A 24,672-nucleotide genomic window follows, 5' to 3' on the forward strand; every position below is an offset into this window, starting at 1 on the left:
CTTCAACTTCTCTGCCTCACAGACTTTTTCTCTCCACACAGGAAGAAGTTTGTGGCGCCCAGTCTATTGGAAGGTTTTTCAGAAATCCTGCAAGTTAATTTTGTCCCAACCTTTACAGACAGCCAATCAGAGGCCCTCTTCAGGCAGTTCTCTGAAGGCTGATTGGGTGGCTGGCATTCTAACGGTATTCTAACCTAAGATTTGACAGAATGTTATTGGTGCAGAGTAATTTCAGGAAAATAATCTAGCAGTTGTACCCTGTGGCTGTATGTAGGCAAACTATTTAGTTACCTGCTGCTAATCAACAAATCACTGTTATTGTACTACACACATTTGAAGGTACAGATGTTTTAACTAAATGTAACCACAGCAGACAGCATTTTTGTTTGATTTGCTTGAGTTTCATATTTTCATATCATGTTTTCTTGTCAGATATACAGTACTTGTTTCCAGAAAGCCTAAAAAGTAAAAAACCATGAGCAATGTTTAATTAATTTTATAGTTTAATAAATTGTTATTAATTTGATTCATTTTACAATGGGTCCTATTCTGTAAAGTAGGGAAACGGGAAAGGCATTTTTTTCTGCTAGTAAGCCACCGTCCTAAAATGGCGCTACTAAATCAATATTTTAAGGTTTTTGTGAGAATTCAAGTTGAAACTCAGTCGTCCATAGGTAGAAACTCCAGCTCCGTCCCCAAGTGCTGTTTTAACCATGGCAGCAAGTGGAAGACACTAATGTGGAAGTCCCTTGCATCAGGAGGGGGCCTGTCACTACTGTCTTGTGGCTCACACACGTTCTTGGTGCCCCAGCTCACTACTCCCACCTGCAGGATAGATAGAATAGAACCGCAGGTGTGGATTCATTCCTATAGTTGAAGTCGGAAGTTTACGTACACCTTAGCCAAATACATTTAAACTCAGCTTTTCACATTTCCTGACATTTAATTATATAAAAAATTCCCTGTCTTAGGTCAGTTAGGATCACCACTTTATTTTAAGAATGTGAAATGTCAGAATAATAGTAGAGAGAATGATTTATTTCAGCTTTTATTTCTTTCATCACATTCCCAGTGGCTCAGAAGTTTACATACACTCAATTAGTATTTGGTAGCACTGCCTTTAAATTGTTTAACTTGGGTCAAATGTTTCAGGGAGCCTCCTACAAGCTTCCCACAATAAGTTGGGTTAATTTTGGCCCATTCCTCCTGACAGAGCTGGTGTAACTGAGTCAGGTTTGTAGGCCTCCTTGCGTGCAGACGCTTTTTCAATTCTACCCACACATTTTCTATATGATTGACGTCAGGGCTTTGTGATGGCCACTCCAATACCTTTACATTGTTGTCCTTAAGCCATTTTGCCACAACTTTGGAAGTATGCTTGGGGCCATTGTCCATTTGGAAGACCCATTTGCGACCAAGATTTAACTTCCTGACTGATGTCTTGAGATGTTGCTTCAATATATCCACATAATTTTCCATCCACATGATGCCATCTATTTTGTGAAGTGCACCAGTCCCTCCTGCAGCAAAGCACCCCCACAAAATGATGCTGCCACCCCCGTGCTTCACGGTTGCGATGGTGTTCTTCGGCTTGCAAGCCTCCCACTTTTTCCTCCAAACATAACGATGGTCATTATGGCCAAACAGTTCCATTTTTGTTTCATCAGACCAGAGCACATTTCTCCAAAAAGTACACTCTTTCTCCCCATGTGCAGTTTCAAAGTCTGAAGTCTGGCTTTTTTTATGGCGGTTTTAGAGCACTGGCTTCTTCATTGCTGAGCGGCCTTTCAGATTATGGCGATATAGGACTCCTTTTACTGTGGATATAGATACTTTTGTATCTGTTTCCTCCAGCATCTTCACAGGGTCCTTTGCTGTTATTCTGGGATTGATTTGGACTTTTCGCACCAAAGTACGTTCATCTCTAGGAGACAGAACGCATCTCCTTCCTGAGCGGTATGACGGCTGCATGGTCCCATGGTGTTTATACTTGCGTACAATTGTTTGTACAGATGAACGTGGTATCTTCAGGCGTTTGGAAATTTCTCCCAAGGATGAGCCAGACTTGTGGAGGTCAACAATTTTTTTTCTAAGGTCTTGGCAGATATTTTTTGATTTTCTCATGATGTCAAGCAAAGAGGCACTGAGTTTAAAGGTAGGTCTTGAAATACATCCACAGGTACACCTCCAATTGACTCAAATTATGTTAATTAGCCTATCAGAAGCTTCTAAAGCCATGACATAATTTTCTGGAATTTTCCAAGCTGTTTAAAGGCACAGTCAACTTAGTGTATGTAAACTTCTGACCCACTGGAATTGTGATACAGTGAATTATAAGTGAAATAATCTGTCTGTAAACAATTGTTGGAAAAATTACTTGTGTCATGTACAAAGTAGATGTCCTAACCGACTTGCCAAAACTATAGTTTGTTAACAAGAAATTTGTTGAGTGTTGAAAAACGAGTTTTAATGACTCCAACCTAAGTGTATGTCAACTTCCAACTTCAACTGTATATGCCTGGTTATTGAATAGAGTCATACAAAAGTACACTTAGCTTGGCCTAATGAACCAAACACCAGATACTGGTACGTAGTTCTATATGCTAGTATGAAGTATGCTTATCATGGAGAAGATTTAGTGGAAGGGGAGTTTCTCACTTGAAAATATCGCAGTCTGTTAAGAAGGAACAGAGCGCCTCCAGAGTCACCTGTCGGGAAAAGTTGGATCATATCACGCATGAGAATAACATAAAGGTTTATCCCATTATTTGTATATGAATTAATGTATGTGTTCCCGAGTTGTATAATGTGACTTCCCATGCTGTCTATTCCTACAAACATACCTTTGCACGTTACAGCATCTATATGATTGGCAGATCCGCCCGAGCACAGAAACCTGTCTGGCACGTATTCATTCAGAGTTGCATCGTGAGGAGTTAGAAGTGTGTTCTCAGCCTGTTTAATACAGTCAGGCCTCTGCAAATAGGAACATCAAACAATGGTGCTACCAATTAACACCGCGCCCTTCACACGACACCCATCACAAACATGCACATCAATTAGACATAATTTGCAGGCATACATGAAGACAAACTGTCTTATTCACAAAGTACATTTGTAGAACTTCACTCCTCATACACAAATGGTAGTAAATGCAGAGCCAACGATAGAGATTATATTGTAGAAGGCCTGTGGATTTGACCTATGACCTTTATGAATGTGTGTTTGGTTGTTGAGTACCACTAACCTTACTCCCTGTATGAATGTGTGTTTGGTTGTTGAGTACCACTAACCTTACTCCCTGTATGAATGTGTGTTTGGTTGTTGAGTACCACTAACCTTACTCCCTGTATGAATGTGTGTTTGGTTGTTGAGTACCACTAACCTTACTCCCTGTATGAATGTGTGTTTGCTTGCGTTTTGCATCCTTGACTGTAGCCCCCTTGTTGATGAAGTAGGCTCTGGTCTCCTCCATGGGTAGCAGGGCTTTCTCTGCAGACACACACTCCATTAACCGGTTATTATACACTCACCAATGTATGATTTATTCCACCTCTCTCATCAACGAGCTGTTTTCGCTCACAGGACTGAATGGTTTTGTTTGGTACTGGATCTGGCTCACCAGGGGCGGCAGGTAGCCTAGTGGTTAGAGAGCTGGGCCAGTAACCGAAAGGTTGCTGGATCCGAATCCCCGAGCTGACAAGGTAAAAATCTGTCATTCTACCCCTGAACAAGGCAGTTAATCCACTGTTCCCCGGTAGGCTGTCATTATAAATAAGAATATGTTCTTAACTGACTTGCCTAGTTAAATAAAAAATAAAGGCACCGACGATCATACCACGCTCAAAGTCGCTTAGGTCACTTGTTTTGTTCATTCGAACAGTAACTGGATGCCTGTCTGCCTCGTGACTCACTGTCTGAGTGATCCAATTTCATGAACGAGGTCGTGTACCTAATAAACTGGCCGGTGAGTGTATATATATATATATATATATATATATATATATATATTAGAAATAGAACTCGAGTCAAGCCCAGACATGATCTGATTCATGGGTGGATGACACCAGTCATGGCCAGCAGAACCAAGTTCAACTAGTTGAGTTGGGCTTGTCAAGCTAAAAAAAAAAGGATTGCACTCCGTCTGCTTGTTCAGGATGAGTAATAATCATCTTACCGTGTTGTTCACAGGTGGAGTTGGGACCCATCTTCATGGCTCGGTTGGCGGGCTTGGTGCACGGCAAGCAGATGGGCCTGTAGAGAACACATACCAGATAAACAACACAGGGAGGTACAGGAAGTCATGTAGTTACACAAGAATAGAGTGCAATAAAGTACTCGTGTTAATATTGTAACAATGAGTAACAATGTCATTGCTGGTGAATGATTTGACCAAGTAGATGGAGTCGTGGTGGTTTGGAATGAGAACGATGTACAAGGGAATGATTTCATGAGCTAGTGTTGCTGCTCGAACCCACCTCGCCGTCCATGACAGCTGGATTTTTTCAACCTTGACCAGAGCAATGTCGTAGTCATAGAACTCTTTCACGTTCTTGTGGCTGAGTCCATCAACGTTGTACTGTGGGTGCGGGATCACAAACAGCACCTTTGCTACCACCTTTCCTTCATAATCTGGGGGACATTGGCATGAGGTTGATACTTACTAGTAAGCATTACTTGGGGATGAAAGGTAGAATAGACATCACCTATTTAATAATCAGTAGTCTGTGTTATCTATCATCCGTGTTATAGATTAGTATTTCTAAATGGGCAGACACACTGCCAAATGACCCATGAACATTTTGAAGTCAATGCAGAGACCTATGTGCAATTAGGTAGGATACTGACCATGCTTCACAGTCACTTTCTCTTGGTCCACTTTCCCCCCAAATCTGATGGCAGAAAAGCAGTGAGCTGCGGTCAGGATCCAGTTCTGGGTCACGATGGATCCCTGGCAGGTCTCAGACTTAGCGCCAGTCTGTAGAGGGATGAATAGAGTAGATTGTGTTTACTGTACATTCCTTGGTACTGTATTTAGTTATGTCTTTGATAGAGTTTATTGTGTACAGTCTTCTATGTTCTGTTAAATAAGGCTTACTGTGATGACATTGACATGCCACGGCCTGGTATAGGCTTTCTTGGTGGGCCCAAACTCCTCCTGATTCTCTGACACATCTTCCTGTGCCACCCCACACATGGTCACACTTTTATCACCTAGAAATAAATGCACCCTCACTATTACATTTGACTTCATTCTGTGTGGTTCAGCCATTCTATTGCTAAATATACTACATACAAAGACTATGATACAGAATTTGTACCAAGAAATGATCAAATGCACTTGTTACAGTAAATCTAATGATGACGCTAAGACAACCCACTGATCATGCTGTTGAACACTTCTCCCAGCTGTTTGTAGTCCTTCAGAATGAACAGGTGCTTCTCATGTCTCTTTCTAGAGGCAATCAGATTCAGCTCGTTCTTATTCACGTTGTCCCCAACACCAAACACGTAGATATCTGCATAAAATACACACACACACACACGCACACACACACACACACACACACACACACACACACACACACACACACACACACACACACACACACACACACACACACACACACACACGATCTGAGTAGATATTTATAGAGTCTTGAGTGAAGCATCATAGAGCTGTACGGTTGTCAGTGTGGCTCCCTGTGTAACTGACCTAGCAGCTTGTCTCAGTGTGGCTCCCTGTGTAACTGACCTAGCAGCTTGTCTCAGTGTGGCTCCCTGTGTAACTGACCTAGCAGCTTGTCTTCAGTGTGGCTCCCTGTGTAACTGACCTAGCAGCTTGTCTCAGTGTGGCTCCCTGTGTAACTGACCTAGCAGCTTGTCTTCAGTGTGGCTCCCTGTGTAACTGACCTAGCAGCTTGTCTCAGTGTGGCTCCTTGTGTAACTGACCTAGCAGCTTGTCTCAGTGTGGCTCCCTGTGTAACTGACCTAGCAGCTTGTCTCAGTGTGGCTCCCTGTGTAACTGACCTAGCAGCTTGTCTCAGTGTGGCTCCCTGTGTAACTGACCTAGCAGCTTGTCTCAGTGTGGCTCCCTGTGTAACTGACCTAGCAGCTTGTCTCAGTGTGGCTCCCTGTGTAACTGGCCTAGCAGCTTGTCTCAGTGTGGCTCCCTGTGTAACTGACCTAGCAGCTTGTCTCAGTGTGGCTCCCTTAGTAACTGACCTAGCAGCTTGTCTTCAGTGTGGCTCCCTGTGTAACTGACCTAGCAGCTTGTCTCAGTGTGGCTCCCTGTGTAACTGACCTAGCAGCTTGTCTTCAGTGTGGCTCCCTGTGTAACTGACCTAGCAGCTTGTCTCAGTGTGGCTCCCTGTGTAACTGACCTAGCAGCTTGTCTCAGTGTGGCTCCCTGTGTAACTGACCTAGCAGCTTGTCTTCAGTGTGGCTCCCTGTGTAACTGACCTAGCAGCTTGTCTCAGTGTGGCTCCCTGTGTAACTGACCTAGCAGCTTGTCTCAGTGTGGCTCCCTGTGTAACTGACCTAGCAGCTTGTCTCAGTGTGGCTCCCTGTGTAACTGACCTAGCAGCTTGTCTCAGTGTGGCTCCCTGTGTAACTGACCTAGCAGCTTGTCTTCAGTGTGGCTCCCTGTGTAACTGACCTAGCAGCTTGTCTTCAGTGTGGCTCCCTGTGTAACTGACCTAGCAGCTTGTCTCAGTGTGGCTCCCTGTGTAACTGACCTAGCAGCTTGTCTCAGTGTGGCTCCCTGTGTAACTGACCTAGCAGCTTGTCTCAGTGTGGCTCCCTGTGTAACTGACCTAGCAGCTTGTCTTCAGTGTGGCTCCCTGTGTAACTGACCTAGCAGCTTGTCTCAGTGTGGCTCCCTGTGTAACTGACCTAGCAGCTTGTCTCAGTGTGGCTCCCTGTGTAACTGACCTAGCAGCTTGTCTCAGTGTGGCTCCCTTAGTAACTGACCTAGCAGCTTGTCTCAGTGTGGCTCCCTGTGTAACTGACCTAGCAGCTTGTCTCAGTGTGGCTCCCTTAGTAACTGACCTAGCAGCTTGTCTCAGTGTGGCTCCCTGTGTAACTGACCTAGCAGCTTGTCTTCAGTGTGGCTCCCTGTGTAACTGACCTAGCAGCTTGTCTCAGTGTGGCTCCCTGTGTAACTGACCTAGCAGCTTGTTTCAGTGTGGCTCCCTGTGTAACTGACCTAGCAGCTTGTCTCAGTGTGGCTCCTTGTGTAACTGACCTAGCTGCTTGTCTCAGTGTGGCTCCCTGTGTAACTGACCTAGCAGCTTGTCTCAGTGTGGCTCCCTGTGTAACTGACCTAGCAGCTTGTCTTCAGTGTGGCTCCCTGTGTAACTGACCTAGCAGCTTGTCTCAGTGTGGCTCCCTGTGTAACTGACCTAGCAGCTTGTCTCAGTGTGGCTCCTTGTGTAACTGACCTAGCTGCTTGTCTCAGTGTGGCTCCCTGTGTAACTGACCTAGCAGCTTGTCTCAGTGTGGCTCCCTATGTAACTGACCTAGCAGCTTGTCTTCAGTGTGGCTCCCTGTGTAACTGACCTAGCAGCTTGTCTCAGTGTGGCTCCCTTAGTAACTGACCTAGCAGCTTGTCTTCAGTGTGGCTCCCTGTGTAACTGACCTAGCAGCTTGTCTCAGTGTGGCTCCCTGTGTAACTGACCTAGCAGCTTGTCTTCAGTGTGGCTCCCTGTGTAACTGACCTAGCAGCTTGTCTCAGTGTGGCTCCCTGTGTAACTGACCTAGCAGCTTGTCTTCAGTGTGGCTCCCTGTGTAACTGACCTAGCAGCTTGTCTCAGTGTGGCTCCCTGTGTAACTGACCTAGCAGCTTGTCTCAGTGTGGCTCCCTGTGTAACTGACCTAGCAGCTTGTCTCAGTGTGGCTCCCTGTGTAACTGACCTAGCAGCTTGTCTCAGTGTGGCTCCCTGTGTAACTGACCTAGCAGCTTGTCTCAGTGTGGCTCCCTGTGTAACTGGCCTAGCAGCTTGTCTCAGTGTGGCTCCCTGTGTAACTGACCTAGCAGCTTGTCTCAGTGTGGCTCCCTTAGTAACTGACCTAGCAGCTTGTCTTCAGTGTGGCTCCCTGTGTAACTGACCTAGCAGCTTGTCTCAGTGTGGCTCCCTGTGTAACTGACCTAGCAGCTTGTCTTCAGTGTGGCTCCCTGTGTAACTGACCTAGCAGCTTGTCTCAGTGTGGCTCCCTGTGTAACTGACCTAGCAGCTTGTCTCAGTGTGGCTCCCTGTGTAACTGACCTAGCAGCTTGTCTTCAGTGTGGCTCCCTGTGTAACTGACCTAGCAGCTTGTCTCAGTGTGGCTCCCTGTGTAACTGACCTAGCAGCTTGTCTCAGTGTGGCTCCCTGTGTAACTGACCTAGCAGCTTGTCTCAGTGTGGCTCCCTGTGTAACTGACCTAGCAGCTTGTCTCAGTGTGGCTCCCTGTGTAACTGACCTAGCAGCTTGACTTCAGTGTGGCTCCCTGTGTAACTGACCTAGCAGCTTGTCTTCAGTGTGGCTCCCTGTGTAACTGACCTAGCAGCTTGTCTCAGTGTGGCTCCCTGTGTAACTGACCTAGCAGCTTGTCTCAGTGTGGCTCCCTGTGTAACTGACCTAGCAGCTTGTCTCAGTGTGGCTCCCTGTGTAACTGACCTAGCAGCTTGTCTCAGTGTGGCTCCCTGTGTAACTGACCTAGCAGCTTGTCTTCAGTGTGGCTCCCTGTGTAACTGACCTAGCAGCTTGTCTCAGTGTGGCTCCCTGTGTAACTGACCTAGCAGCTTGTCTTAGTGTGGCTCCCTGTGTAACTGACCTAGCAGCTTGTCTCAGTGTGGCTCCCTGTGTAACTGACCTAGCAGCTTGTCTCAGTGTGGCTCCCTTAGTAACTGACCTAGCAGCTTGTCTCAGTGTGGCTCCCTGTGTAACTGACCTAGCAGCTTGTCTTCAGTGTGGCTCCCTGTGTAACTGATCTAGCAGCTTGTCTCAGTGTGGCTCCCTGTGTAACTGACCTAGCAGCTTGTCTCAGTGTGGCTCCCTTAGTAACTGACCTAGCAGCTTGTCTCAGTGTGGCTCCCTGTGTAACTGACCTAGCAGCTTGTCTTCAGTGTGGCTCCCTGTGTAACTGACCTAGCAGCTTGTCTCAGTGTGGCTCCCTGTGTAACTGACCTAGCAGCTTGTTTCAGTGTGGCTCCCTGTGTAACTGACCTAGCAGCTTGTCTCAGTGTGGCTCCTTGTGTAACTGACCTAGCTAGCTTGTCTCAGTGTGGCTCCCTGTGTAACTGACCTAGCAGCTTGTCTCAGTGTGGCTCCCTGTGTAACTGACCTAGCAGCTTGTCTTCAGTGTGGCTCCCTGTGTAACTGACCTAGCAGCTTGTCTCAGTGTGGCTCCCTGTGTAACTGACCTAGCAGCTTGTCTCAGTGTGGCTCCTTGTGTAACTGACCTAGCATGCTTGTCTCAGTGTGGCTCCCTGTGTAACTGACCTAGCAGCTTGTCTCAGTGTGGCTCCCTGTGTAACTGACCTAGCAGCTTGTCTTCAGTGTGGCTCCCTGTGTAACTGACCTAGCAGCTTGTCTCAGTGTGGCTCCCTGTGTAACTGACCTAGCAGCTTGTCTCAGTGTGGCTCCCTGTGTAACTGACCTAGCAGCTTGTCTCAGTGTGGCTCCCTGTGTAACTGACCTAGCAGCTTGTCTCAGTGTGGCTCCCTGTGTAACTGACCTAGCAGCTTGTCTCAGTGTGGCTCCCTGTGTAACTGACCTAGCAGCTTGTCTCAGTGTGGCTCCCTGTGTAACTGACCTAGCAGCTTGTCTCAGTGTGGCTCCCTGTGTAACTGACCTAGCAGCTTGTCTCAGTGTGGCTCCCTGTGTAACTGACCTAGCAGCTTGTCTCAGTGTGGCTCCCTGTGTAACTGACCTAGCAGCTTGTCTCAGTGTGGCTCCCTGTGTAACTGACCTAGCAGCTTGTCTCAGTGTGGCTCCCTGTGTAACTGACCTAGCAGCTTGTCTCAGTGTGGCTCCCTGTGTAACTGACCTAGCAGCTTGTCTCAGTGTGGCTCCCTGTGTAACTGACCTAGCAGCTTGTCTCAGTGTGGCTCCCTGTGTAACTGACCTAGCAGCTTGTCTCAGTGTGGCTCCCTGTGTAACTGACCTAGCAGCTTGTCTCAGTGTGGCTCCCTGTGTAACTGACCTAGCAGCTTGTCTCAGTGTGGCTCCCTTAGTAACTGACCTAGCAGCTTGTCTCAGTGTGGCTCCCTGTGTAACTGACCTAGCAGCTTGTCTCAGTGTGGCTCCCTGTGTAACTGACCTAGCAGCTTGTTTCAGTGTGGCTCCCTGTGTAACTGACCTAGCAGCTTGTCTCAGTGTGGCTCCTTGTGTAACTGACCTAGCTGCTTGTCTCAGTGTGGCTCCCTGTGTAACTGACCTAGCAGCTTGTCTCAGTGTGGCTCCCTGTGTAACTGACCTAGCAGCTTGTCTTCAGTGTGGCTCCCTGTGTAACTGACCTAGCAGCTTGTCTCAGTGTGGCTCCCTGTGTAACTGACCTAGCAGCTTGTCTCAGTGTGGCTCCTTGTGTAACTGACCTAGCTGCTTGTCTCAGTGTGGCTCCCTGTGTAACTGACCTAGCAGCTTGTCTCAGTGTGGCTCCCTATGTAACTGACCTAGCAGCTTGTCTTCAGTGTGGCTCCCTGTGTAACTGACCTAGCAGCTTGTCTCAGTGTGGCTCCCTGTGTAACTGACCTAGCAGCTTGTCTCAGTGTGGCTCCCTGTGTAACTGACCTAGCAGCTTGTCTCGGTGTGGCTCCCTGTGTAACTGACCTAGCAGCTTGTCTCAGTGTGGCTCCCTGTGTAACTGACCTAGCAGCTTGTCTCAGTGTGGCTCCCTTAGTAACTGACCTAGCAGCTTGTCTCAGTGTGGCTCCCTGTGTAACTGACCTAGCAGCTTGTCTCAGTGTGGCTCCCTGTGTAACTGACCTAGCAGCTTGTCTCAGTGTGGCTCCCTGTGTAACTGACCTAGCAGCTTGTCTTCGGTGTGGCTCCCTATGTAACTGACCTAGCAGCTTGTCTCAGTGTGGCTCCCTGTGTAACTGACCTAGCAGCTTGTCTCAGTGTGGCTCCCTGTGTAACTGACCTAGCAGCTTGTCTTCGGTGTGGCTCCCTGTGTAACTGACCTAGCAGCTTGTCTCAGTGTGGCTCCCTGTGTAACTGACCTAGCAGCTTGTCTTCAGTGTGGCTCCCTGTGTAACTGACCTAGCAGCTTGTCTCAGTGTGGCTCCCTGTGTAACTGACCTAGCAGCTTGTCTCAGTGTGGCTCCCTGTGTAACTGACCTAGCAGCTTGTCTCAGTGTGGCTCCCTGTGTAACTGACCTAGCAGCTTGTCTCAGTGTGGCTCCCTGTGTAACTGACCTAGCAGCTTGTCTCAGTGTGGCTCCCTGTGTAACTGACCTAGCAGCTTGTCTCAGTGTGGCTCCCTGTGTAACTGACCTAGCAGCTTGTCTTCAGTGTGGCTCCCTGTGTAACTGACCTAGCAGCTTGTCTCAGTGTGGCTCCCTGTGTAACTGACCTAGCAGCTTGTCTCAGTGTGGCTCCCTGTGTAACTGACCTAGCAGCTTGTCTCAGTGTGGCTCCCTGTGTAACTGACCTAGCAGCTTGTCTCAGTGTGGCTCCCTGTGTAACTGACCTAGCAGCTTGTCTTCAGTGTGGCTCCCTGTGTAACTGACCTAGCAGCTTGTCTCAGTGTGGCTCCCTGTGTAACTGACCTAGCAGCTTGTCTCAGTGTGGCTCCCTGTGTAACTGACCTAGCAGCTTGTCTTCAGTGTGGCACCCTGTGTAACTGACCTAGCAGCTTGTCTTCAGTGTGGCACCCTGTGTAACTGACCTGGCAGCTTGTCTCAGTGTGGCTCCCTGTGTAACTGACCTAGCAGCTTGTCTCAGTGTGGCTCCCTGTGTAACTGACCTAGCAGCTTGTCTCAGTGTGGCTCCCTGGGTAACTGACCTAGCAGCTTGTCTTCAGTGTGGCTCCCTGTGTAACTGACCTAGCAGCTTGTCTCAGTGTGGCTCCCTGTGTAACTGACCTAGCAGCTTGTCTCAGTGTGGCTCCCTGTGTAACTGACCTAGCAGCTTGTCTCAGTGTGGCTCCCTGTGTAACTGGCCTAGCAGCTTGTCTCAGTGTGGCTCCCTGTGTAACTGACCTAGCAGCTTGTCTCAGTGTGGCTCCCTTAGTAACTGACCTAGCAGCTTGTCTTCAGTGTGGCTCCCTGTGTCACTGACCTAGCAGCTTGTCTCAGTGTGGCTCCCTGTGTAACTGACCTAGCAGCTTGTCTTCAGTGTGGCTCCCTGTGTAACTGACCTAGCAGCTTGTCTCAGTGTGGCTCCCTGTGTAACTGACCTAGCAGCTTGTCTCAGTGTGGCTCCCTGTGTAACTGACCTAGCAGCTTGTCTTCAGTGTGGCTCCCTGTGTAACTGACCTAGCAGCTTGTCTCAGTGTGGCTCCCTGTGTAACTGACCTAGCAGCTTGTCTCAGTGTGGCTCCCTGTGTAACTGACCTAGCAGCTTGTCTCAGTGTGGCTCCCTGTGTAACTGACCTAGCAGCTTGTCTCAGTGTGGCTCCCTGTGTAACTGACCTAGCAGCTTGTCTTCAGTGTGGCTCCCTGTGTAACTGACCTAGCAGCTTGTCTTCAGTGTGGCTCCCTGTGTAACTGACCTAGCAGCTTGTCTCAGTGTGGCTCCCTGTGTAACTGACCTAGCAGCTTGTCTCAGTGTGGCTCCCTGTGTAACTGACCTAGCAGCTTGTCTCAGTGTGGCTCCCTGTGTAACTGACCTAGCAGCTTGTCTCAGTGTGGCTCCCTGTGTAACTGACCTAGCAGCTTGTCTTCAGTGTGGCTCCCTGTGTAACTGACCTAGCAGCTTGTCTCAGTGTGGCTCCCTGTGTAACTGACCTAGCAGCTTGTCTCAGTGTGGCTCCCTGTGTAACTGACCTAGCAGCTTGTCTCAGTGTGGCTCCCTTAGTAACTGACCTAGCAGCTTGTCTCAGTGTGGCTCCCTGTGTAACTGACCTAGCAGCTTGTCTCAGTGTGGCTCCCTTAGTAACTGACCTAGCAGCTTGTCTCAGTGTGGCTCCCTGTGTAACTGACCTAGCAGCTTGTCTCAGTGTGGCTCCCTGTGTAACTGACCTAGCAGCTTGTTTCAGTGTGGCTCCCTGTGTAACTGACCTAGCAGCTTGTCTCAGTGTGGCTCCTTGTGTAACTGACCTAGCTGCTTGTCTCAGTGTGGCTCCCTGTGTAACTGACCTAGCAGCTTGTCTCAGTGTGGCTCCCTGTGTAACTGACCTAGCAGCTTGTCTTCAGTGTGGCTCCCTGTGTAACTGACCTAGCAGCTTGTCTCAGTGTGGCTCCCTGTGTAACTGACCTAGCAGCTTGTCTCAGTGTGGCTCCTTGTGTAACTGACCTAGCTGCTTGTCTCAGTGTGGCTCCCTGTGTAACTGACCTAGCAGCTTGTCTCAGTGTGGCTCCCTATGTAACTGACCTAGCAGCTTGTCTTCAGTGTGGCTCCCTGTGTAACTGACCTAGCAGCTTGTCTCAGTGTGGCTCCCTGTGTAACTGACCTAGCAGCTTGTCTCAGTGTGGCTCCCTGTGTAACTGACCTAGCAGCTTGTCTCGGTGTGGCTCCCTGTGTAACTGACCTAGCAGCTTGTCTCAGTGTGGCTCCCTGTGTAACTGACCTAGCAGCTTGTCTCAGTGTGGCTCCCTTAGTAACTGACCTAGCAGCTTGTCTCAGTGTGGCTCCCTGTGTAACTGACCTAGCAGCTTGTCTCAGTGTGGCTCCCTGTGTAACTGACCTAGCAGCTTGTCTCAGTGTGGCTCCCTGTGTAACTGACCTAGCAGCTTGTCTTCGGTGTGGCTCCCTATGTAACTGACCTAGCAGCTTGTCTCAGTGTGGCTCCCTGTGTAACTGACCTAGCAGCTTGTCTCAGTGTGGCTCCCTGTGTAACTGACCTAGCAGCTTGTCTTCGGTGTGGCTCCCTGTGTAACTGACCTAGCAGCTTGTCTCAGTGTGGCTCCCTGTGTAACTGACCTAGCAGCTTGTCTTCAGTGTGGCTCCCTGTGTAACTGACCTAGCAGCTTGTCTCAGTGTGGCTCCCTGTGTAACTGACCTAGCAGCTTGTCTCAGTGTGGCTCCCTGTGTAACTGACCTAGCAGCTTGTCTCAGTGTGGCTCCCTTAGTAACTGACCTAGCAGCTTGTCTCAGTGTGGCTCCCTGTGTAACTGACCTAGCAGCTTGCCTCAGTGTGGCTCCCTGTGTAACTGACCTAGCAGCTTGTCTCAGTGTGGCTCCCTGTGTAACTGACCTAGCAGCTTGTCTTCAGTGTGGCTCCCTGTGTAACTGACCTAGCAGCTTGTCTCAGTGTGGCTCCCTGTGTAACTGACCTAGCAGCTTGTCTCAGTGTGGCTCCCTGTGTAACTGACCTAGCAGCTTGTCTCAGTGTGGCTCCTTGTGTAACTGACCTAGCTGCTTGTCTCAGTGTGGCTCCCTGTGTAACTGACCTAGCAGCTTGTCTCAGTGTGGCTCCCTGTGTAACTGACCTAGCAGCTTGTCTTCAGTGTGGCTCCCTGTGTAACTGACCTAGCAGCTTGTCTCAGTGTGGCTCCCTGTGTAACTGACCTAGCAGCTTGTCTCAGTGTGGCTCCCTGTGTAACTGACCTAGCAGCTTGTCTCAGGTGTGGCTCCCTGTGTAACTGACCTAGCAGCTTGTCTCAGTGTGGCTCCCTGTGTAACTGACCTAGCAGCTTGTCTCAGTGTGGCTCCCTGTGTAACTGACCTAGCAGCTTGTCTCAGTGTGGCTCCCTGTGTAACTGACCTAGCAGCTTGTCTCAGTGTGGCTCCCTGTGTAACTGACCTAGCAGCTTGTCTCAGTGTGGCTCCCTGTGTAACTGACCTAGCAGCTTGTCTCAGTGTGGCTCCCTGTGTAACTGACCTAGCAGCTTGTCTCAGTGTGGCTCCCTTAGTAACTGACCTAGCAGCTTGTCTCAGTGTGGCTCCCTGTGTAACTGACCTAGCAGCTTGTCTCAGTGTGGCTCCCTGTGTAACTGACCTAGCAGCTTGTCTCAGTGTGGCTCCCTGTGTAACTGACCTAGCAGCTTGTCTCAGTGTGGCTCCCTGTGTAACTGACCTAGCAGCTTGTCTCAGTGTGGCTCCCTGTGTAACTGACCTAGCAGCTTGTCTCAGTGTGGCTCCCTGTGTAACTGACCTAGCAGCTTGTCTCAGTGTGGCTCCCTGTGTAACTGACCTAGCAGCTTGTCTCAGTGTGGCTCCCTGTGTAACTGACCTAGCAGCTTGTCTTCAGTGTGGCTCCCTGTGTAACTGACCTAGCAGCTTGTCTCAGTGTGGCTCCCTGTGTAACTGACCTAGCAGCTTGTCTCAGTGTGGCTCCCTGTGTAACTGACCTAGCAGCTTGTCTCAGTGTGGCTCCCTGTGTAACTGACCTAGCAGCTTGTCTCAGTGTGGCTCCCTGTGTAACTGACCTAGCAGCTTGTCTCAGTGTGGCTCCCTGTGTAACTGACCTAGCAGCTTGTCTCAGTGTGGCTCCCTGTGTAACTGACCTAGCAGCTTGTCTCAGTGTGGCTCCCTGTGTAACTGACCTAGCAGCTTGTCTCAGTGTGGCTCCCTGTGTAACTGACCTAGCAGCTTGTCTCAGTGTGGCTCCCTGTGTAACTGACCTAGCAGCTTGTCTCAGTGTGGCTCCCTGTGTAACTGACCTAGCAGCTTGTCTCAGTGTGGCTCCCTGTGTAACTGACCTAGCAGCTTGTCTCAGTGTGGCTCCCTGTGTAACTGACCTAGCAGCTTGTCTCAGTGTGGCTCCCTGTGTAACTGACCTAGCAGCTTGTCTTCAGTGTGGCTCCCTGTGTAACTGACCTAGCAGCTTGTCTCAGTGTGGCTCCCTGTGTAACTGACCTAGCAGCTTGTCTCAGTGTGGCTCCCTGTGTAACTGACCTAGCAGCTTGTCTTCGGTGTGGCTCCCTGTGTAACTGACCTAGCAGCTTGTCTCAGTGTGGCTCCCTGTGTAACTGACCTAGCAGCTTGTCTCAGTGTGGCTCCCTGTGTAACTGACCTAGCAGCTTGTCTCAGTGTGGCTCCCTGTGTAACTGACCTAGCAGCTTGTCTCAGTGTGGCTCCCTGTGTAACTGACCTAGCAGCTTGTCTCAGTGTGGCTCCCTGTGTAACTGACCTAGCAGCTTGTCTCAGTGTGGCTCCCTGTGTAACTGACCTAGCAGCTTGTCTCAGTGTGGCTCCCTGTGTAACTGACCTAGCAGCTTGTCTCAGTGTGGCTCCCTGTGTAACTGACCTAGCAGCTTGTCTCAGTGTGGCTCCTGTGTAACCTAGCAGCTTGTAACTGACCTAGCAGCTTGTCTCAGTGTGGCTCCCTGTGTAACTGACCTAGCAGCTTGTCTCAGTGTGGCTCCCTGTGTAACTGACCTAGCAGCTTGTCTCAGTGTGGCTCCCTGTGTAACTGACCTAGCAGCTTGTCTCAGTGTGGCTCCCTGTGTAACTGACCTAGCAGCTTGTCTCAGTGTGGCTCCCTGTGTAACTGACCTAGCAGCTTGTCTCAGTGTGGCTCCCTGTGTAACTGACCTAGCAGCTTGTCTCAGTGTGGCTCCCTGTGTAACTGACCTAGCAGCTTGTCTCAGTGTGGCTCCCTGTGTAACTGACCTAGCAGCTTGTCTCAGTGTGGCTCCCTGTGTAACTGACCTAGCAGCTTGTCTCAGTGTGGCTCCCTGTGTAACTGACCTAGCAGCTTGTCTCAGTGTGGCTCCCTGTGTAACTGACCTAGCAGCTTGTCTCAGTGTGGCTCCCTGTGTAACTGACCTAGCAGCTTGTCTCAGTGTGGCTCCCTGTGTAACTGACCTAGCAGCTTGTCTCAGTGTGGCTCCCTGTGTAACTGACCTAGCAGCTTGTCTCAGTGTGGCTCCCTGTGTAACTGACCTAGCAGCTTGTCTTCAGTGTGGCTCCCTGTGTAACTGACCTAGCAGCTTGTCTTCAGTGTGGCTCCCTGTGTAACTGACCTAGCAGCTTGTCTCAGTGTGGCTCCCTGTGTAACTGACCTAGCAGCTTGTCTCAGTGTGGCTCCCTGTGTAACTGACCTAGCAGCTTGTCTTCAGTGTGGCTCCCTGTGTAACTGACCTAGCAGCTTGTCTCAGTGTGGCTCCCTGTGTAACTGACCTAGCAGCTTGTCTCAGTGTGGCTCCCTGTGTAACTGACCTAGCAGCTTGTCTTCAGTGTGGCTCCCTGTGTAACTGACCTAGCAGCTTGTCTCAGTGTGGCTCCCTGTGTAACTGACCTAGCAGCTTGTCTCAGTGTGGCTCCCTGTGTAACTGACCTAGCAGCTTGTCTTCAGTGTGGCTCCCTGTGTAACTGACCTAGCAGCTTGTCTTCAGTGTGGCTCCCTGTGTAACTGACCTAGCAGCTTGTCTCAGTGTGGCTCCCTGTGTAACTGACCTAGCAGCTTGTCTCAGTGTGGCTCCCTGTGTAACTGACCTAGCAGCTTGTCTCAGTGTGGCTCCCTGTGTAACTGACCTAGCAGCTTGTCTCAGTGTGGCTCCCTGTGTAACTGACCTAGCAGCTTGTCTTCAGTGTGGCTCCCTGTGTAACTGACCTAGCAGCTTGTCTCAGTGTGGCTCCCTGTGTAACTGACCTAGCAGCTTGTCTTCAGTGTGGCTCCCTGTGTAACTGACCTAGCAGCTTGTCTCAGTGTGGCTCCCTGTGTAACTGACCTAGCAGCTTGTCTCAGTGTGGCTCCCTGTGTAACTGACCTAGCAGCTTGTCTTCAGTGTGGCTCCCTGTGTAACTGACCTAGCAGCTTGTCTCAGTGTGGCTCCCTGTGTAACTGACCTAGCAGCTTGTCTCAGTGTGGCTCCCTGTGTAACTGACCTAGCAGCTTGTCTCAGTGTGGCTCCCTGTGTAACTGACCTAGCAGCTTGTCTCAGTGTGGCTCCCTGTGTAACTGACCTAGCAGCTTGTCTTCAGTGTGGCTCCCTGTGTAACTGACCTAGCAGCTTGTCTCAGTGTGGCTCCCTGTGTAACTGACCTAGCAGCTTGTCTCAGTGTGGCTCCCTGTGTAACTGACCTAGCAGCTTGTCTCAGTGTGGCTCCCTGTGTAACTGACCTAGCAGCTTGTCTCAGTGTGGCTCCCTGTGTAACTGACCTAGCAGCTTGTCTTCAGTGTGGCTCCCTGTGTAACTGACCTAGCAGCTTGTCTCAGTGTGGCTCCCTGTGTAACTGACCTAGCAGCTTGTCTCAGTGTGGCTCCCTGTGTAACTGACCTAGCAGCTTGTCTCAGTGTGGCTCCCTGTGTAACTGACCTAGCAGCTTGTCTCAGTGTGGCTCCCTGTGTAACTGACCTAGCAGCTTGTCTCAGTGTGGCTCCCTGTGTAACTGACCTAGCAGCTTGTCTCAGTGTGGCTCCCTGTGTAACTGACCTAGCAGCTTGTCTCAGTGTGGCTCCCTGTGTAACTGACCTAGCAGCTTGTCTTCAGTGTGGCTCCCTGTGTAACTGACCTAGCAGCTTGTCTCAGTGTGGCTCCCTGTGTAACTGACCTAGCAGCTTGTCTTCAGTGTGGCTCCCTGTGTAACTGACCTAGCAGCTTGTCTCAGTGTGGCTCCCTGTGTAACTGACCTAGCAGCTTGTCTCAGTGTGGCTCCCTGTGTAACTGGCCTAGCAGCTTGTCTCAGTGTGGCTCCCTGTGTAACTGACCTAGCAGCTTGTCTCAGTGTGGCTCCCTGTGTAACTGACCTAGCAGCTTGTCTTCAGTGTGGCTCCCTGTGTAACTGACCTAGCAGCTTGTCTCAGTGTGGCTCCCTGTGTAACTGACCTAGCAGCTTGTCTCAGTGTGGCTCCCTGTGTAACTGACCTAGCAGCTTGTCTTCAGTGTGGCTCCCTGTGTAACTGACCTAGCAGCTTGTCTCATTGTGGCTCCCTGTGTAACTGACCTAGCAGCTTGTCTCAGTGTGGCTCCCTGTGTAACTGACCTAGCAGCTTGTCTTCAGTGTGGCTCCCTGTGTAACTGACCTAGCAGCGTGTCTTCAGTGTGGCTCCCTGTGTAACTGACCTAGCAGCTTGTCTCAGTGTGGCTCCCCGTGTAACTGACCTAGCAGCTTGTCTCAGTGTGGCTCCCTGTGTAACTGACCTAGCAGCTTGTCTCAGTGTGGCTCCCTGTGTAACTGACCTAGCAGCTTGTCTTCAGTGTGGCTCCCTGTGTAACTGACCTAGCAGCTTGTCTCAGTGTGGCTCCCTGTGTAACTGGCCTAGCAGCTTGTCTCAGTGTGGCTCCCTGTGTAACTGACCTAGCAGCTTGTCTCAGTGTGGCTCCCTGTGTAACTGACCTAGCAGCTTGTCTTCAGTGTGGCTCCCTGTGTAACTGACCTAGCAGCTTGTCTCAGTGTGGCTCCCTGTGTAACTGACCTAGCAGCTTGTCTCAGTGTGGCTCCCTGTGTAACTGACCTAGCAGCTTGTCTTCAGTGTGGCTCCCTGTGTAACTGACCTAGCAGCTTGTCTCAGTGTGGCTCCCTGTGTAACTGACCTAGCAGCTTGTCTCAGTGTGGCTCCCTGTGTAACTGACCTAGCAGCTTGTCTCAGTGTGGCTCCCTGTGTAACTGACCTAGCAGCTTGTCTTCAGTGTGGTCGAGTGCCGAGGTGCTGTACCCATGCAGGGAGCGGATCTTAGCCAGGACAGCCAGGGGACTACCCCCTGTGTTGGAGTACCCTACAGGGCAGAGAGAATACACATGGATGCCTCTCTCCTCTCCATACACAATGAACATTATATTGAAAAAGTCCTTGAGTAGGTTGAACCCTCCTACAATGTACCATCTGTTTCAATGAGGATGACGTTCTGCGTCTCACTGAATCGGGTCTCGTTCCTCTCTCTCAGGATGGCCATGCGTTCATACACACGATACAGAGCAGCGTACAGGTTGGTGCCAGTCTGTTTCCCGTGGCCTGTAGGTGACAGGTATTGTATCAAACTACACCAGGCACTGTACGCTAATCAGTAATGTATGCTAATCAATCATGTATGCTAATCAGTCACACACACCTCAACATTTGTCAACGGCTAAAGTATATATTTTCCTGTACAGTGTCATGGCTTCATAAAGTGCAGAAAGGGAGAGGTGCTGACATACTTTGGTGATCAAACGCTGCCAGCCTCTTTAGGACACGTTTTACGTTGCTCCTGACATGCTCATCCTCGTTGGACACAATGTCCACAATATCTTTAGCCTGGCTGGCATAGGAGATCACCTGGAAATTCAGTGCAATCTCGTAGCTGTCAAGCTGAGAGAGAAACCTGTTAGTTAGACGTTTGTGTCTTTTAGCGGCTTATCATAGAATAGTGTGTTGTTTATTATCTGTGAGAAGTTTATAAGTTCTGAGGATTCTCAGGGCTGATTTCGCAGGCACAGAAATGAATCTCCATTGAAAGTGCTTTTCAGTCTAGGACTAGGCTTAATCTGCGTCCTCAATGTTTGTGGGGACATAAATTAAAGTAAGACCTTGCGTATGAGGTCAGCAATGGCGCCCCTGGCCAGGTTAAAGTGGGTCTTGGAGATGCTGCCTGAGGTATCCATCAGGATGAACACGTTCATACGACCATCAGCCACCCGCAGGGTCCTACCAAAGCTGATTCCTAGAACGCAGGGACAAGATCGGGGGTGTAATGATCTCAGCTTAAAGTCACACATATGACACACCGAGTATACACAGATACAGAGGTACAGAGATACAGCATACTCACAAATGCAAGCACGTACACACTATAATGGATCACCTTTGTTTTTCTTTATGAACTCAGGTGACATAACATCCATGACTCCAGACAGAGAGCCTCCCATAGCCTCTGCCACTGCACTGGGGGAGTCAAAGGCATACTGGGCTGTTTTGAGACAGATAATAGCATATTAGCATGTGCAGAACTTTGACTCTGTAAATAACATTGGATTGAAGATGACATATAAAAAGGTAGCATGTAGGTATGGCCATAATGTTGCAGTAATGTATTAGTCTAGCGTAGCCTGGTCCAGTCAAGGCACTGACTCTGGCAGCGTGTCTCTGAGCCGCTCCACTCCCTGGACTCCAGACAGACCCTCTCGGCTGAGCCCAACAGGTCCAGACCCATCTGGCATCGGTACTGGACCTTCTCCCCTTTCCGGAAGCGGCCCTCGGACCTCAGGGCACCCGGGGGCACACCTGGGTTCTTACAGTCATCAGCTGAAATTAGAAGATTTTGTATGAGCCATGACACATGCACTAATCAAGACTAACTTAAATAATAAGATCCAAAGGCCTTTATTTGACTGATCCGTGGAACAAGAAACGCCAAGGTTGTGGGATCAAGTCCCGCAGGGGTCACTTGTTGATGTACTAAAATGCATTTCCTCACTGTAATGTAAGTTGCTTTCCATAAAATGGCATATATTATTATATTATATAGTACTGCAAAAAGCATATGCAGAGACATCGTACAAGCTTTGCTCATTGACCTGCTTTGGGGTTATAATGCATAATATGAAAAGCGCCATTCATCTCTGTGCCTGTCAATGTGTTTCTAAGATTCAAAAAGCTTCTTATACCTAAGTATTATACCGAAGTAAGTGGGGCTCTATGCACGCCTGTATGCACTTGAACACAATTGGTGCAGCCAACTCTCAACTAATAAATGCCGTCTCACACCAACCAGACATCTGTAAGAGTGGGCATTTGCCTGAATGCATAGAATATCAATATCAACGTTAGTTACAACTTTACGACTATGACAGTGTCCAAAATGGCAGCCTATTCCCTAAATAGTGCACTGGGCCCTTGTCAAAAGTAGTGCACTATAAAGAAAATAAGGTGGCATTTGGGACTTACCCTATGTCTTCAGTGTAAAGGATGTGTTTATGTCAATAGAGCGGTAGTGCTGAGTCAGGATCGTTTACGTCCGGCCACAGGGTATATAGTGATTCATACATCAAGCCCAGCAGGTTCATACAGGAAATCTGAGTGTTGAATCAGCTGATAGCCTCGGCTGATATTGAACCAATTAGATTAATCACACTACCTTAATATGGCGGTCTATTTAATAAACCAGGTTTGCACAAACATTCTCTATGCGCTTCTGTTTTTGGTGACATGCAATTTTTTTATTTTATTCATTTAACCTTTATTTAACTAGTCAAGTCAGTTAAGAACAAATTCTTATTTACAATAACGGCCTAGGAACAGTGGGTTAACTGCCTTGTTCAAGGGCAGAACGACAGATTTTTACCATGTCAGCTCGGGATTCGATCTAGCATGCTGTAACATGCACTACTCGCCATGCGTGTGTGCTTTCTGCTTTCGCACCCCAGCCTCCACCTGTTGGGGCTCTGCTTTTGTTTCGGTCAGGGGGATCGGTAGAGCGTACATGGTTCACCGCCTGTTATTAATATATCTTACATGATTTATGCTCTGGCAGTGAGCTACCCAGAAGGAGCAGGGCCTAATGCCAAGACTATTGTACATGTATTGTAATCTTTCTAATAAACGGTTAAAACGAATACGTGGCGTTTCCTGTCTGAACTTAGCTAAGGTAAAGTCCACTCTCTTTGGCACAGATTTATTAATCAATACTGAGATTTTTTTACACACAAGTTCTTTGCACCAAATATTACCTCTACCTTAATGTTTTACTTCTGATTTGAATCCTCATTCTACCACTTAATATATTGTGCACTATACGGAGAAAAACATGCTAAAGCTTACTTTATCTGGCATGTTGTACAAGGGTGAGGGCTTCTCACCTTGGCTATCACACACTGGGATGGTGCCTGTCCAGTCTCCTAGAGAGGTGCAGTTCCTCTGAGCCGACCCAGACAGGCTGAAGCCACTGTGGCAGGAGAAACTCTGGCTCTCCCCTGACTTCAACCACTGTTTCCTGGGCCAGAACTCACCATGGTCCAATTGGAGCTGGCCTGGACACATTATCTCTGTGAGAGAGAAAGAGAGAGCGAGAGAGAGAGAGGGAGAAACACATTTTGAGAGAGAGTGAGATGGAGAGACAGAGGAGAATACAGCAGTAGTTTATCAGATATTAACTCATCACCTGCCTCCTTCTGTATCCACCCGAAACACTACCTTTACAGGAGGCTCGCGACACTCGTCTGCCATTGGCCAGTCTCATGGTGGACCACTCTCCATCGGCGCTGCACGCCCGTTGGCTGACGGGGTACGGGTAGTGTCCTGCCTTACAGTGATAGGTCAGCACGCTGCCCTCAGTACCTGCCTGAGAGTAGGACACGTTGCCGTCTCCGATCTTCTCAGCGATGGAACAGTTCTGGGGCTGTTCATCCTCATAGTCCCCATAGTCCTCCCCCTGCATCCACACTGAAATACAGGCATATGTATGACTGAAATGCAGACATATTCCTGAAATGCAGACATATTCCTGAAATGCAGACATAATAGCTGAAATACAGACATATAACTGAAATCCAGTCACAAATTACTGAAATACAGGCACATATTACTGAAATACAGCCACTTTGATGTTTTAAGTAGAAATTGTGCACCAATATTGAATTTTAAAAGCCTGTTATATTAAATGAAGTGTCCTTTAATATAGACCACATGGAGAATTCAATAAGTCATATTTATTATATGAATAAAGACTTGCTAATATACCAAAATTCAGCATTTTGACACGTTCCTCCGTGAATCATTTACATCTGTCCCTCATTTTAAGGTCAACCCTGTGACGTGAACTGAACTCTTGTTTTAATATGGTGAAACCTTCATTTTTTCAATATTTTTTTCAAAAGAAACATTAAACATCTAATAGTCAAATCATGTAAAAGCAGGTGAGCTGGTTATACTCTTTTTGGAAATTTTCTGGTGTTTTGTGGCGGAAAACTGAGCGGATCGAGCATAACATGTCTACCCTGTTACCCATAGACAGGCTAGAAATTGTTGAACCATTTTTTGGGGGGGAAACCTGCATTCAATTGCCACTCCCTGTTGCACACAACAAGCTTCCTTTCCCCGTGTCACAAGGGGATTCAGGACTGATTTAGGATGAAATCGCCAACCCTGTTACGGTCAACTTTATTTGGCACTTAATAGGCACTTACTATTGTCATTTTATTTATTTAACATCTTCAGATGGGATTTTTTTTATGAAGTTGAACATGTGCTCTTTATGACAGAATGTTAAAAATAGTTGGAATCAAACGTGTGTTTTAAATTTTTTTACCAAGTTACACTTCTAAAAAGGCTCCTTGTTGGTGGAACGACCCACACACATTTCTGAAATACAGATGTGCATATGACTGAAATACAGACACATTACTGAAATACAGACATGACTGACATACAGACATATGTCTGACTGAAATTCAACATTTTACTGAGATACAAACACATTACTGAGAGATCATGAATGGTGTTGTTTGTTACAGTAACTTGTGACTCGTGCATCTCCCTGACCATCTCAGTACTCACCCTCTTTGACAGAGCTGAAGGAGAAGGCCGCACACAGCAACAGAGTGACAGCATACATGACAAGTATGTGTTTATTCCTTTCCGTCTCTGTTGGTGTCTGACTTCAAATATATGTCTACATGCTACTATGTAGTTATCTTATTTGATGAGTGACTATCCATTAAC

At 48.6% G+C, this 24,672-nt stretch overlaps 1 protein-coding gene across 1 annotated transcript; it reads right to left on the reverse strand.

Moving 5' to 3' along the window:
• Window positions 1-485: 485 nt before the first annotated feature.
• On the reverse strand, window positions 486-24,634 carry si:ch1073-280e3.1 (complement C2). Its single transcript, XM_038961463.1, has 18 exons — window positions 24,508-24,634; window positions 23,146-23,394; window positions 22,812-22,997; window positions 21,085-21,258; window positions 20,819-20,923; window positions 20,544-20,677; window positions 20,175-20,325; window positions 19,858-19,989; window positions 19,649-19,753; window positions 5,382-5,519; window positions 5,099-5,214; window positions 4,849-4,978; window positions 4,479-4,632; window positions 4,178-4,254; window positions 3,386-3,492; window positions 2,844-2,976; window positions 2,659-2,708; window positions 486-825 (listed from the first exon to the last, which is right to left on the reverse strand). The coding sequence occupies exons 1-18, from the start codon at window positions 24,563-24,565 to the stop codon at window positions 661-663; spliced, it is 2,364 nt and encodes a 787-aa protein (XP_038817391.1). The 5' UTR covers window positions 24,566-24,634; the 3' UTR covers window positions 486-660.
• Window positions 24,635-24,672: the final 38 nt, after the last annotated feature.

This window comes from Salvelinus namaycush, chromosome 23, assembly GCF_016432855.1.
Source record: "Salvelinus namaycush isolate Seneca chromosome 23, SaNama_1.0, whole genome shotgun sequence".
Classification (NCBI taxonomy): Eukaryota; Metazoa; Chordata; class Actinopteri; order Salmoniformes; family Salmonidae; genus Salvelinus; species Salvelinus namaycush.